This window comes from Prionailurus viverrinus, chromosome A1, assembly GCF_022837055.1.
Source record: "Prionailurus viverrinus isolate Anna chromosome A1, UM_Priviv_1.0, whole genome shotgun sequence".
In the NCBI taxonomy this organism is placed as follows: Eukaryota; Metazoa; Chordata; class Mammalia; order Carnivora; family Felidae; genus Prionailurus; species Prionailurus viverrinus.
In genome coordinates this window covers 142,876,286-142,892,257 of record NC_062561.1, presented here as the reverse complement: position 1 = coordinate 142,892,257, position 15,972 = coordinate 142,876,286, and the positions used below count along the sequence as shown (strand labels likewise).

At 35.9% G+C, this 15,972-nt stretch overlaps 1 protein-coding gene across 4 annotated transcripts in view; it reads left to right on the top strand.

The window, feature by feature from the left end:
- The window catches only part of AP3B1 (adaptor related protein complex 3 subunit beta 1), a 261,409-nt gene that overhangs the window by 130,947 nt on the left and 114,490 nt on the right, over window positions 1-15,972 (top strand). For all 4 annotated transcript variants that reach the window (XM_047853236.1, XM_047853230.1, XM_047853242.1 and 1 more), the window contains 2 exons: window positions 5,707-5,816; window positions 15,692-15,868. In XM_047853236.1, coding sequence (XP_047709192.1) covers window positions 5,707-5,816; window positions 15,692-15,868 — 287 coding nt within the window. The remainder of the gene's footprint in view (window positions 1-5,706; window positions 5,817-15,691; window positions 15,869-15,972) is intronic.

Sequence of the window (15,972 nt, the reverse complement as noted above, 5' to 3'; positions counted from 1 at the left end):
GGCCTCGGAGCTCTCAGCCCAGACCCAGACATGGGGCTCAAACTCACAAACCGTGAGATCATGACCTGAGCCAAAGTCAGATGCTTAACCAACTGAGCCACCTGGGCGCCCCTTACATTTAGTGATAGCATCCTTTTTGTCTCTATTTCTTGTTTTTTTAATGTTTTCTTTATTTTTGAGAACGAGAGAGAGCGCAAGCAGGGGAGGGACAGAGAGGGAGAGTGACAGAGGATGTAAAGCGGGCTCTGCGCGGATGACAGCACCAAGCCTGATGTGGGGCTTGAGCTCACAAGCTGTGAGATCATGACCTGAGCCGAAGTCGGACACTCAATTGACTGAGCCACCGAGGTGCCCCTTTCTCAGTTTCTATGTCACACTTTAAGTGTGAGTTGAAAAACATGTTTTATTTCCTATATCTTAATAATGACTTTCTGTTTGGTTTTATGTAGTGCTTTTCTTGGGAAAGTATCTCCAGAACATTAAAGGTGATGAACCAAAGTTTTCCAGGGTAAATTATTCTTTTAAAATTTAGTTACATATAAAAAGTACTACAAATTATTTAGAATATTCATTAGTTCTTTTAAATACAAAAGAATATTCAAGGTTTCTGAATTTTAGTTTTTGACCCTTTTTTCTCAGGTGAAATTTGCAAGTTGTGTATTTTAAAGCAATTATCTCTACTTCAGCTTTATAATATATTAAAATCTTGAACAATATTTTTTATTGACTTTAATTTAAAAGATGAATGTTCTATCTTTATAACACTTTGAAGGGAAGAATAGATTGTTTTATAATTAGATAATGGGGGACAAATATAATCTATGTTCACTCTTAAAGGTAGGAGGATTTACTAATTTAAACTCTCATATTTTAATGTTTAGACTTTTGTTTTTGGTAAATCAAAACTATCCTTACAACCATGGCTTTTTTCCTACAGTTTGAATATTAAGAAACTTAAATCATAGTGTCCTGATTCTGGTTACATAATCATCATTAGCCTATAGTATCTGATTCTTTAATTATTTATTATATGAGCTACACTTTTGTAGTTTGGACACATCAATAAAAGTAACTGGTAAAACAAATAAAGAGAATATTCATATTGAAATCAGTAGCATTAAAGAAAGTATTAGTATTTTTAACTTTATAGTGACCGTTCCTGACAATAGAGCCCCTTTTTTCCTCCTATTAGAAGATCTGCTTTTAGGAATAGGTATCAAGAATGAGGCTTCAGTTCCTTTAAAATCTCTTAAGATCTTTTGAGGCTCTAAGGATCCGTGATTCTTGATTTTCTGTTAATTCAGATACCTCATCATCTCTTCAGATAACGTATCTTAAAACCATAGGTGCAACATTTCGGCTTCATTCTTTTTTGCCTATATTCAACATATTGTTTTTAGATGTGTAGATTTTTGTTTTCGCTTTTTATTTTTTTTATGTTACTTCTCTCTTCTTGACATGGAGAGGGCTTTTCAAGGCTGACTTGAAGCTTGCCTAAAATAGTTCAGCATCACTAAGGTTAATTTGCTAATTTCTCGAGGATCTTTATGAGAAATCTGCATTTCAGTTGGCTTAAGATAATTTAATTCTGTAAGTTAACTTACTTCAGGTAATACATTAGCAAAATTTGCTTGCCTAAATAACCTTACCATCTACTGTAAACTAAAAGGATTGGGGCAGAGGACTAGTTTGTGTTTCATTTAGTTTTATATATTTCAGTTAAAATTTATTGAAAACTTGAATCAGTTGGGGTATTTAGTAAATGTTGAATAGATGAATGAGGTACTCATTCAGCCTATAAAAAAAGGTTCTTCCCGTTACAGAGTTAACAGTCTAATAGATGAAAACAGTAATATAAAAAACATGTATTACAGTCTTTTTGTATACTGACCAGTTAGTCTGTGGTGAGCTATCTGCTTGTATGCAGAACTAGACTACCTGTGTTTGAATGTTAATTTTATCTTGAATAAATTACTCAATCTCCCTGTGCTTCAGATTCTTCATTTGCAAAATGAGTATAATAGTAGACTATAGTAACCTGGAAGACATGCTAAATGAAATAAGCCTGCCACAAAAAGCCAAATACTGAATGATTCCACTGGTGTGAGATACCTAAAATAGTCAAATTCATAGAATCAGAGAGTGGAATGGCAGTGCCAGGGGATGGAGGAAAAGGGAAATGGGCAATTACTAAACAGCAAACCTAATGTTTCAGTTAATTAAGCAAGTTGAATAAGCTCTAGAGATTTGCTGTGCAACATTGTACCTATAGTCAACAACAATGTATTGTACATTTTAAGGTTTGGTATGAGGGGCGGGGCACCTGGGTGGCTCAATCGGTTAAGCGTCTGACTTTGGCTCAGGTCATGATCTCACAATCCGTGGGTTCGAGCCCCTGTCTTGCTCTGTGCTGACCGCTCAGAGCCTGGAGCCTGCTTCAGATTCTGTGTCTCCCTCTCTTTCTGCCCCTCCCCTGCTAATGCTCTATCTCTCTCTGTCTCTCAAAAATAATTAAACGTCAAAAAATAAATAAATAAAGTTTGGTACAAGGGTAGATCTCATGTTCACTGTTCTTATCAAAATAAAATTAAATTAAAAAATAGTAGGTTGTACTTCTAGAGTAAGGGCCATTAAGTTTTGTTAAGGACAAGGAAGAAGCTTGGAAAGGTGAGAACACAGGATCATTTTGTGCTTTGGATAGAGCAGCACCACAGTCCTGGAATCTTTGAAAAACAGGAGATAGTATCAAGGAAAAGTATGGTGTGATTACAGGAAGGGATAAGAAGGCACGTGGGGTAGGCAGAATCATGCCTCCCACATAGATGTCCGGGTCCTTATGCCCAGAACCTGTGAATATCCTTACCTTACCTGGCAGAAGGGACTTTGCCGAGATTAAGATTCTTGAGATGGAGGTCAAAAGGGTCCTCTTAAGGGAAGGAGGAAGGTCAACAAAGTCAGATATCAGAAGCAGAGATTGTAAGTGATGCCATTGCTGGAATGGGGCCTTGAGCCAAGGAATGTATACAGTGTGTACAGGTTGGAAAAAGGCAAAAAATGGATTTTCTCCTAGAACCCACATAGACATGGTCCTGTTGACACCTTGCTTTTAGCCCCATAAGGGCTAAACTGTTAACTCCTGACTCCGGAACTGTAAGATGCTAAATGTGTATTGTTTTAAGCCTTTAAGTTTGTGGTAATAGGAAAGTAATACAGCATGAAAGATAAATGATGCCAAATATATATTTCAACTGTGGCCAATCCTGCCTCTGCATGTGGATAATTAAAGTTATACAATATTTTTTCTTTTTTTTTTTTTTAACGTTTATTTATTTTTGACACAGAGAGAGACAGAGCATGAACGCGGGAGGGGCAGAGAGAGAGGGAGACACAGAATCTGAAACAGACTCCAGGCTCTGAGCTGTCAGCACAGAGCCCGACTCGGGGCTCGAACTCACGGACCGTGAGATCATGACCTGAGCCGAAGTCGGTCGCTCAACCGACCAAACCACCCAGGCGCCCCTACAATATTTTTTCTTAGTCTAGTTTTGCTGTATTTTAAAAATATAAATTTTTATACTGTAGATTCTTAAAACCACATTTACTTATATTTTACTTTGCATCGTAATTACTTATATAACCATTTAAATTTTCTTACTAGAATGTAAGTTTGACAAGAGCAGGATCTTAATCTTTGTTTGCATCAAAGCTCAAAGCAGTGGTCTTTATAAAAGTAATAGCTGGGGGTGCCTGGGTGGCGCATTCGGTTAAGTGTCCGACTTCAGCCAGGTCACGATCTCGCGGTCCGTGAGTTCGAGCCCCGCATCAGGCTCTGGGCTGATGGCTTGGAGCCTGGAGCCTGTTTCCGATTCTGTGTCTCCCTCTCTCTCTGCCCCTCCCCCGTTCATGCTCTGTCTCTCTCTGTCCCAAAAATAAATTAAAAAACGTTGAGGAAAAAAAAAAAGCAATAGCTGTATGTAGTAACTTAGAATTTTGAGGTAAGATTGTACATTCGCGTTCTGAGTTTGAATTCTGGACAAAGTCATATAATTCTAGTCCACTTCTCTCTTCATCTTTAAAATAATGATAATAAGATACCTACCATGTGTTACCGTGAGTAGAGAAAGAAATACATCATTTTGTAAACTGAAGCATTGTATAAACACTGATTTATCATTCCACTGGAGAAATAGGTATTTATAGTTTGAAATATGTATATTTAATAATGATTAGAATGATAAAAATTTCACTTACATTCTTAAAGGGAGCTAGATAAGAAAATATATTTCAGAGAAAAGAATAAACACAAATCTTGGTATTTTCAGTATGATATTGAAATAAATCTTTGTAGTGTATGCCAAGGGAAGCTCTAATATCCATGAAGCCCTATTAATAAAAAATGTCAAAGTAATAAGTGAAGGCATTGTTGACTTATTTTTTTGGCATCAGTAGCATTAATAATTGTTTATGCAACATTCATTCCATAAGTTCAGGTGCTCTGGCTACTTCAACAACAATTCTCTGCTGGTGCCACCATAAATACAACTTTGGACCAGTGATTAGCCACTTAAGTTTGATAACTGAGTCTCAGAATCCGTTTGAGGATCTGCTTCCTTGGAGCCACTCCCACTGCCAATTATTATATTAGTAAGGCCCTGGCAAGAAACAGATGGCACACTTAAAAGAAACAATTGAAGAGAATTTAATGAAGGAACTACCTATAAGGTGTGGGCAGGATTAAGTGAAACCAAGAAGGTATGACGTAACACGCTGGAGCTAACAGGCTAGCAATGGTGGGAAGCCCCTTTATCAGATCTAGAATTGAAGGGAAGGGGTGTGAGGAGTGGGACCAGACTCAGCAGGAGAGAGCCACTCCCAGGAACTGAAACTCTCCAAAGAGGAATGCATGCACTGCCAAGGGAGGCCTTGCAGTAGAGAGAGCGAGGATAGCAAATACGCTCTCCTTCTGCCCTTGATCTCCTGCTGGTGCTTCCTATCAGCTAAACACAGCTGGAAGCCAGGGGTAAGGGAGTCTGGTTGATGCAGTCCACAGAGGTCAACCTCTGTGGGCACAGAGTAGGTCACGAAAGGCAGACAGTGGATTCATGCAACAAATGGAGACATTCCAGTGCACAAACCTACTCTTTCTGGCTTTGAAGTCTGTTATTTCTATAGTAACACCTTTCTTACTACTGATGATCCTTACTACTCACTTGTCTGGACAGACCACTTAAGGAATTTTTGTTTTTAGTTTGCTGTTTTCTTTAGAATTGGAAAAAAGTTACTTAGATTGTAGGTGTTTGATTACCACTTTATAATTGATAGGAATCAAAGAACTGTATAACTACTTAATTACCACACTGTGGTAGAAATCAAGTATTTGAAAGCTATAGTTAAAAACCAGACACTTGAACATTATGGTGTGTAGCAAAATTGAACCTCACTTTCCTTTTTTGACTCAAAGAGGCAGGTATTGAAAAGGGGTATCAGAAGCTAGGAGGCAACAGCAGAGATTAGAAATTTAAGTGTACTCTTCTGCTTAAAACAGTGTGAACCCCCAAAATTTGGAAATTTATTCCTGGTTATAGTTTTCACCTCATCATTAAGACACGTATAATATTTTGTTAATTTAAATTTACATTTGACCAAGAATATTGCATTTGAATTGCATTACACATATGTAATATGAATGATCTCTGTCTTTTTCAGAAATAGTTGTTGCTGAAAGTGTGGTTGTTATTAAGAAATTACTGCAAATGCAACCTGCACAACATGGTGAAATTATTAAACATATGGCTAAACTCTTGGACAGTATCACTGTGAGTACCAGTTAAGAGATCTTTCCTGAATTTTAACTAGATATTTGTCAGTAAATTATAGTGTTAAAATAAATGGACATCTTAACGTATAGTGGCTAAGAAACCTTAACTATCTGGATCCACATCCTGCTTCTAAGATTTGACACTGTTGTGGAAGGGAATTACAAATCTGAAAAAGGGGAAGGATGCAATAAATGCTGTAGTGTTAGATTGGAATTGGAGATAGCAGTGTAAACTTCATAGGTTTTTATATTCTAGATGTATGTGAGTGTTTAAATGCATGTGTGTATGTGTCTACACACGTTTATATGTATAGATATGAATGCATATATTGGGTATACAAACATCTATTTCTTAAGTTGTCCTTTGAGAGGGCCTACATGCATAATACTCGAATACAAATGAGCACAGCTAGTGCCCAGATCTTGTTTTTTTAATTGAGATATAATTTTATACCATAAAATTCACTCTTATATAATTTAGTGGGTTTTGGTATATTCATAAGATGGTTCAATCATCACTCCTGTGTAATTCAAGTGTGTTTTCATCATTCTAATAAAAGAATCCCATGGAAATACAAATCAAAACCACAATGAGATATCACCTTATTACACCTGTCAGAATGGCTAACATTAACAACTCAAGCAACAACAGATGTTGGTGAGGATGCAGAGAAAGAGGATCTCTTTTACATTGTTGGTGGCAATGCAAGCTGGTGCAGCCACTTGGGAAAACAATATGGAGGTTCCTCAAAAAACTAAAAATAGAACTACCCTATAACCCAGCAGCTGCACTATTAGGCATTTATCCACGGGATACAGATGTGCTGTTTCAAAGGGACACATGCACCCCCATGTTTATAGCAGCACTATCAACAATAGCCAAAGTATGGAAAGAGCCCAAATGTCCATCGATGGATGGATGGATAAAGAAGATGGGGTGTGTGTGTGTGTGTGTACACACCCAATGGAGTATTGCTCGGCAATCAAAAAGAATGAAATCTTGCCATTTACAACTACACAGATGGAACTGGAGGTTATTATGCTGAGTGAAATTAGTCAGAGAAAGACAAAAATCATATGACTTCACTCATATGAGGACTTTGAAACAAAACAGATGAACATAAGGGAAGGGGAACAAAAATAATATAAAAACAGGGAGGGGGACAAAACAGAAGAGACTCTTAAATATGGAGAACAAACTGAGAGTTGCTGGAGGGGTTGTGGGAGGGGGTATGGGCTAAATTATGGCCAAGGGGCATTAAGGAATCTACTCCTGAAATCATTGTTGCACTATATGCTAACTAATTTGGATGTAAATTTAAAAAAATAAAAAATAATAATAAAAAAAGAATCCCATGGCTCAAACTCCTGATTCTCCCTTTACTCCAGCTCTTGACAAAGTAATCTACTTTGTCTCTATGGATTTGCTTATTCTAGATATTTCATATAAATGGAATCATATATCAAGTGGCCTTTTGTGTCTAGCTTCTTTAACTTAGCATATTTTCAAGGTTTGTGCATGTTCTAGAATGTAGTACTGCATTCCTTTTTTATGGTAGACCTTGGTTTTTAAATTCCATTCACCATTCAAAGGAAAGCAGGGCTGCTTAGAGAAATGACTGGTTTCAGAACTAGGGCAAGGGAAGAGCAAGATGATCTTGGAACATATTGTTGGGCTTTAAAAAGCAAGGAAATGCTCACAGAGTGATAGAGATATGTCAAAAAGACAAAGAGCCAGCTGGAAGGGGTTCTCACTGGTCAATTTGAACAACAAAATAAACTACAGTAAAAGAATTATGGCCTATTGAATAGGGTAAGACTCTCTTGAGTCCACACTGGAATGAATGAATGAATGAATGAATGAGAGAAAGGGAAGCTCTTTCTTACAATGCAAAACAACTAATAAATATGAAAGGCATGATGGAATTGGAATATCACCATTTGCAAGCTATCACAACAATAATTGATTCAGGTAGGAATCATCAAGCAATGCTAAAAACTAGGGGGTGAAAGTTTGAGTAGTAAGAGGATATCTGTACAGTCTCAAAGTATACCCTCATAAGATACTTCATTATGAAGCATAAGTTAATGACTTTTGACTTTCACAATGGAGAAACCTGACAGGTGCTGCATGAACCAAATGAACATAGTTAACATTGCCAGCAATGGGATCAAATACCTTCTGATATGACCTACTGAATAGAACTCAGCTTCGGGTCTGTTGCATTTCTGCCAAAAATGAATAACTTGGATACAATCAAGAGGAAACATGAGACAAACTCAGATGAAGGTATACTACAAAATAACTGGCTTGCACTCATTAAAAATGCCAGTATCATGAAATATAAAGAAAAATTCAGGACCTTTTTCACATTAAAAGAGATTAAAAGGATACGACAACTTAATGCTACACATATTTTTAATTTTCTTTTGCTATAAGGGACTTGGTAGGGAAAAATGGAAAAATTTCAATAAGATCTGTAGATTAGATAAGAGTATTGGTTCACTGTTTAAATTCCTAATTTTTAAATCATTTTACTGTAGTAATGAAAAAGCATTCCTTTTATTACAAAGTTTGCACCGAAGTATTTTGGTGTTTAAGGGCAAGTCTACAACTTGTTATCAGTTTAGAAAACAAAATATCTGTGTATGTATGGAAAAGTAAAGCAAATATATAGTAAGCTGATAACATTTGGGGAATCTGTGTGAAGAGTACTCAAAACCTGTTTATTTTTCTTGCAAGTTTTCTATAAATCATAAAATTGTACTTAAAGAATTAAAACCAAATATTAATCTTGGCTCCACCACTTACCATCTCTGTGTTTTTCCATTAAAACTTCTATACTTTAACCATCTGTGAAATGATAGTGGAAAAAAAAAAGACAACCTCTCATATTTTATAAATATTATATTAGTTAATATATGTAAAGCTCTTAAGGATGTTTCTGGCACATAGGTACTACATAAGTGTCTGCTGTCATTATTATTAGGTCTTATTTCATTCCCTTCTACCTTTAAAACTGAAGGTTTTTTTGAAGAATTACTTGAAAAGAATTTTATTTCCTGATCTAAAACTCACTCCTCAGTCTGTCACAGTCTGATTTTGCCTCCCCACTAGTCCACTAATACTGCCTTTGCCAGGGTCACTCACTGTTTTCTTATTAAACCCAGTGGATAATTTGCTGTTCATTTGTCTTTCATGATCTTTTGTTAACATTTGACTTCATATACTGCTTCTTCCCTTTTGAAACATTCTCCATGGCTTCTGTCTGGTTTTTCTTCAAACTCTTCTCCATTGTGTCCCTTCATTGTTGGTTAAAGTTAAAAACTAATGTTCTGTAACTAACAGAGTTATAGTTTGGGGGAAATGTATTATTTTTTTCTTTGAAGTTGGGGTGATACATACTCTGATGTTCTTAAGAGGGGTCATATTTGTGTGGTTCAAGGCAAGTTTTGGAGCCTATCAGGACCAATTTTTTTTTTCAAAGTTTTTTATTTATTTTTGGGACAGAGAGAGACAGAGCATGAACGGGGGAGGGGCAGAGAGAGAGGGAGACACAGAATCGGAAACAGGCTCCAGGCTCTGAGCCATCAGCCCAGAGTCTGACGCGGGGCTCGAACTCACGGACCGCAAGATCGTGACCTGGCTGAAGTCGGACACTTAACCGACTGCGCCACCCAGGCGCCCCAATCAGGACCAATTTTTAATATCTCTGGTGGTGAAATTTTCTTTCCCCTCAAGGTGTTAGTAAAGCTTGCAAGGCAGTTATATAATTATTTTAAAGCTAAGAGTAAGACTCACAGAAATGTGTTAGCATCTGAGTTCCCACCACGTTTCTCACCAGAGAGTGCCTTTGTCTTTGTATCTACTCTTAATATTGATTCCAGTTATCAAAGCCAGGACTTCTCATAGATTGTGTATGAGAGGTGTAGGGGTTAAGAGAGTAGCTTTGATATTTGCATAAGAAGCTTAAAATCATAGCAGCTGTCTTTTCTGGCCACAGTGGTATGAAGCTAGAAATAAAAAATAAGAGGAAGGTGAAAAGATCTACAAATATATGGAAACGAAACAGCACACTTTGAAACAACCATTGAGTCAAAGAGGAAATCAGAAGGAAAAAATTATCTAGAAACAAGTGAAAATGAAAATACAATGTATCAAATGTTATGGTATGCAGCAAAAGTGGTTTGAAACTTTATAGCAATTGTAGAGGAAAGATTATACCAATGAACACACATATTAAGAAATCAGATCTCTGGGAATGCAAGCTGGTGCAGCCACTCTGGAAAACAGTATGGAGGTTCCCCCCAAAAACTAAAAATAGAACTACCCTACAACCCAGCAACTGCACTACTAGGCATTTATCCATGGGATACAGATGTGCTGTTTCAAAGGGACACATGCACCCCATGTTTATAACAGCACTATCAACAATAGCCAAAGTATGGAAGGAGCCCAAATGTCCATCGGTGGATGGATGGATAAATTTTGTTCTTTTTCTAGTTCTTTGAGATGTAAAGTTAGGTTGTTTTTTGAGATCTGCTTTCTTTCTTTTTTCTTTTTTTTTTTTTAGGTTTTAACCACTTTTGGAAGTTTTATCTTTTTTTTTCCTTTATTCTTTTTAATTTTATTTTTTAAAATTTACATCCAAATTAGTTATCATATAGCGCAACAATGATTTCAAGAGTAGATTCTTTAATGCCCCTTAGCCATTTAGCCCATCCCCCCTCCCACAACCCCTCCAGTAACCCTCTGTTTGTTCTCCATATTTGTCTCTTATGTTTTGTCCCCCTCCCTGTTTTTATATTATTTTTGCTTCCCTTCCCTTATGTTCATCTGCTCTGTGTCTTAAAGTCCTCATATAAGTGAAGTCATATGATATTTGTCTTTCTCTAATTTCGCTTAGCATAATACCCTCCAGTTCCATCTGTGTAGTTGCAAATGGCAAGATTCCATTCTTTTTGATTGCTGAGTAATACTCCATTATATATATATACCACATCTTCTTTGTCCATTTATCCATCGATGGACATTTGGGCTCTTTCCATACTTTGGCTATGGTTGATAGCGCTGCTATAAACATGGGGGTGTATGTGTCCCTTCGAAACAGCACACCTGTATCCCTTGGATACATGCCTAGTAGTGCAATTGCTGGGTCGTAGGGGAGTTCTATTTTTAGTTTTTTGAGGAACCTCCATAGTGTTTTCCAGAGTGGCTGCATCAGCTTGCATTGCTACCAACAATGCGAAAGAGTTCCTCTTTTTCCGCATCCTTGCCAACATCTGTTGTTGCCTGAATTGTTAATGTTAGCCATTCTGACAGGTGTAAGGTGGTATATCTCATTGTGGTTTTGATTTGTATTTCCCTGATGATGAATGGTGTTGAGCATTTTTTCATGTGTCAGTTGGCCATCTGGATGTCTTCTTTGGAGAAGTGTCTATTCATGTCTTTTGCCCATTTCTTCACTGGATCATTTGTTTGTTGGGTGTTGAGTTCGATAAGTTCTTTACAGATTTTGGATTCTAACTCTGTATCTGATAGTTAGTTTGCAAATATTCTCCCATTCTGTTGGTTGCCTTTTAGTTTTGCTGATTGTTTCCTTCACTGTGCAGAAGCTTTTTATTTTGATGAGGTCCCAATAGTTCATTTTTACTTTTGTTTCCCTTGCCTCCGGAGATGTGTTGAGTAAGAAGTTGCTGCGGCCAAGATCAAAGAGGTTTTTGCCTGCTTTCTCCTCAAGGATTTTGATGGCTTCCTGTGTTACATTTAGGTCTTTCATCCATTTTGAGTTTATTTTTGTGTATGGTGTAAGAGAGTGGCCCAGGTTCATTCTTCTGTGTGTCACTGTCCAGTTTTCCCAGCACCACTTGCTGAAGAGGCTGTCTTTATTCCATTGGATATTCTTTCCTATTTTGTCAAAGATTAGTTGGCCATACATTTGTGGGTCCATTTCTGGGTTCTCTGTTCTGTTCCATTGATCTGAGTGTCTGTTTTTGTGCCAGGAAACAGGTAAAGTCTTAAAAATAGTGCAGACACGTGGTGAGAACTCAGTAGATGTTGGCTATATAATTTTTTTAAAAAAGAAACTTGGGTTTTGTTGTATTCAAGACTTAGATCCCATTTGCTATTTATTAAGTGACATAGCTAAACACATGAACACTAAAATTTAAATTAATTCTACTTTTAAATTCAAATTGAATAAGATATAGATCTGTAGTGCAGTCAACTTATATATTCTGATTGTGAATATTTTATTCTTTGGAATATCCTTTGTGTGTATTAAATACTGCTTTTGGAGCAAAGTCCTTCCAGAATAAAATGCATGCTACATGAAGATTGTTGAACCAGGGTTACACATAGTGTTTAATGGGACAGATGAGTTAATATCATAAAAGAATAATTAAAAGTTGTTATTTTGTGAAGACTACTGAGTAATTTTGAAATAGTACTTTATGTACTCAGTGCCCTGGTGCCTCACTGAATGCCTGCCATGTCACAAGGTAACTACACTTGCCCTGCTGCCCCAACTTAATTCATACTAAAGTATTAATGCCTACTGAGTCTTGATACAGATTATTGGATCTCATTTGCTATTTGTCTGCAGTTTGTTTAGATATCTACTGATTTTGCCTTTGACAAATTTAGATACATAAAATTGATGTTTTTGCAGGATTTATTTTACACTGTTGCATTGTGCAGTGGCTAGAGTCGAAACACAATAGCTTTTAAATTGAACTGCTTACAAAGTGATCTGTAAAATCATTCTAGATGCCTTTCTGTAACTGCTGTGGTCAGCTAGGAATCATTATTTGTTTTTGCAGCTAAGTTACTTGGGTTAAAATGGCAGTGGAAACTGCCTTCTCGTAGAAGGTTTAAAAAGTGCACTTAAGCACTTGTTCAGGGCATTCAGAATAAAGAATCAAAGTCATTTACAATCCAGCTTGTCTTTGAAGTATTGAAAAAGCAGATGTTAATAATCAGAGCATTTGTGTGAGTGTATTATCAGTTTGGTTTTAGTTCAGTGTCCTGTTTATTCTGTGGTTGAGAAGACCATGGAGAACAAAAAGTGACTAATTTTCTATCTTGCTCTTTTTTTGGTTGCTTTAAATCTTTGAAAGACCGTTGATACTATGATACATACATGAATCATAGTATCGGTGATGTACGAATGAGAGTTCAGGAACATAACTGGAAGAGAAAGATATGACTGGAATCTGAAAATCTTATGATTCTGATTCCAGCCAAATGCACAAAAACAGTGTGTTTGTTGATTTCCTAAGCTTTTAAAAAAAATTGCCATCACCAAAAATTTGGAATAAATACATTTATATTGATATTATTTCTTGTTGTGGAAAAGTTTTCAAAGTGTTTTATGTTTCCTTGGAAATTTTATTACCTTAATTCTCGAACCTCTATTACCCTGCCCTCTAACACCACCATCTTGAGATTTTCATTGTGAGCATTAGAATGTATTGATTTTCATTTTTTTCCAAAGAGTTGTGTTTTAAATTGCGCATTATTAATGTTTACAGCGTTTAAATATTATTTTAATCTTAGTATATTAATGAATAGGAATATACAGAATCTCTTAAAACTTTTGGGATTGTCTTTTTAATGCAAAAAACAATTGTAACTGCGTTACCAGAAGAAAATTACTTAAAGTGGGGTAGTGGGTTGGAATATGTCCTAGAATTCTAATTTTTATACCAGCAATGTATGATAAAATATTTAAGAAAAGTAAATCTAGCATAACCGAAATCTGAATTTGCACATATATTCTTATTTAGAGGTACCTGTCATCAAAGCAGGCAACTTGAATTGCTTCATACCAGAAAATTGAATGTACCACTCAATTACTGTTCTTTAGCCCAATTTAAAATAATAAATTGGGAGTAAGGTCTTAATGCAGTGTAACCTTTGGAACATTAGAAATAGCCTCTTTCTTTCCAGAAATCAGTGTACAGTAAGGATATCACTTTTGTCATACTTCATGAATAGATTTGTAATAGCATTTCTTTTATACTTATTATTTATTCTTGGTACTTAAACTTCTTACATGAGTATTGTGATTTCATCTTTTTTACTAAACTTATTCTAATATTAATTTCAAGATAATGCTATTATTGTCATAGTATTTGAAAATATATACTTTGATTTTAAAGCTTTTGGATGACCTTATTTCCCTTCTGGTGAAATTCCCAACTTAGGAGTGTTTTAATAATTTTATACTATTTCATAAAATGGATGTTTTGGGAGAATTTGAGATGGTGGATATTGTGATAAAATTTAAGTTGTGCAAAGGGCTGTATTCTCACTTTCTTCTTTAATGGTTGTGCCCTGTACAGCTGTGAAACTATAGTGAAAATATTAGGACTTCATTTGAGGAATTGGAAAGGATTTCATAGGAAGAGTATTATCTCTCCTTGTGATGCTACCTCTTAATGATAGTCATTGGCTCTTTCATTTATTATAAACAAATTTTCTGTACTAGGTGAAAATGTTCACAGAAACTAATTTACATACCCCTTCAAATCTCTTTTAGAGTAAGGGAGGATACATATAAACAAATAGTAATAAAACTAATTTGCATACTCTAAAATGTTGGTCTTAATGGTACTGATGGAAGGTTTCCAATTTGTACTAAAACAGTTTTTTAAAGAAACAAATTATATTGAAATGTACTTTATTAAAAAAAATACAATGCCAAAGTGCAACATTGGACAAATTTATCTTCTCCCTAATAGACCAGGATTCATGATTTTATAAGCAGACCTTGATGATCTCGTCAGTTTTATATATTCCCAGGGTTGTGGGTGCAGATACTTAGAGGACAAGAACAGCTTTGATTTAGAATCATAGTCTTTATTGAATGTATTCCTTTTTCTCCGTTAACCATTGGATTCTCAAAACATGGTTTGCAGACCACCTATCTCAGAAATCATCTATGATGCCTCATAAAATGTGGATTCCTGAGCCCCACAACAAAACTGTTATTTTGGACCTCATACCAAATCCCTGTAGTTTTAATAAGAACTCAAGATGATTTTTATGGGCCTTGAGGTTTATTATTTATTAATAAGTGCCCTAGAGCAGAGGTCAGCAAACCTTTTCTGTAAGTTGCTAGATAGTTAATATTTTCAGCTTTATGGTCTTTGTTGTGACAACAGTTGACACCCGAGCAATGCAGGGGTTAGGGGTGCCGACCCCTCCCTCCTACAGTCAAAAATCCAGATTTAACTTTTGACTCCTCCGGAATTTAACAGCTAATTGCCCACTATTGACCGAAAACCTTACCGATAACATAAATAGTTGATTAACACATTTTTTTTTGTTACATGTATTATACACTGAATTCTTACAATAAAATAAGCTAGAGAAAAAATGTTATTATGAAGATCATAATGAAAAGAAAATACATTTACAGCACTATACTGTGTTTATTGAAATAAAAATCTGCATGTAAGTGGACCCTCCCCAGTGCAAACCTGTATTGTTCAGAGGTCAATTGTGCTTGCCTCTGCTATTGTAGTGCAAAAGCTACACCAATAATACAGAAACAAATGGGCATGGCTAGCCAACTTTGGCCCAAGAACTTGCACATCGCTGACGGAATCAAGACTCTAGACCAATGATTTTTTTTTTCTCCGTTAATCTTTTCTAAGGCATTATCTCTAAAAGCACCTTTAATGATATTTTCCTGGGTGTTTATTTTTTGATAACTGAAGAAAATCCATAACTGAAAGGGCACTTCCTAGATATTCATTACATGAATGGATGCAAAACCTTTATAATATTTAAAACCTTTTCTATGTTAACATTAAGGAGCGTATGATTATCTTATTTGTAACTATATAATCTGCTTTTAATATTAGGTTCCTGTGGCTAGAGCAAGTATTCTTTGGCTAATTGGAGAAAATTGTGAACGAGTTCCTAAAATTGCCCCTGATGTTTTGAGGAAGATGGCTAAAGGCTTCACTAGTGAAGATGATCTAGTAAAATTGCAGATTTTAAATTTGGGAGCAAAATTGTATTTAACCAACTCTAAACAGGTAAGAGTCTAAACCTTAGTCTACCTAAGTGATACTTTCTTCTTTAATTTGATGAAGCACCCAAGGTCTATTCATGCATTAGTGTCTCCATTCCACAATTACTA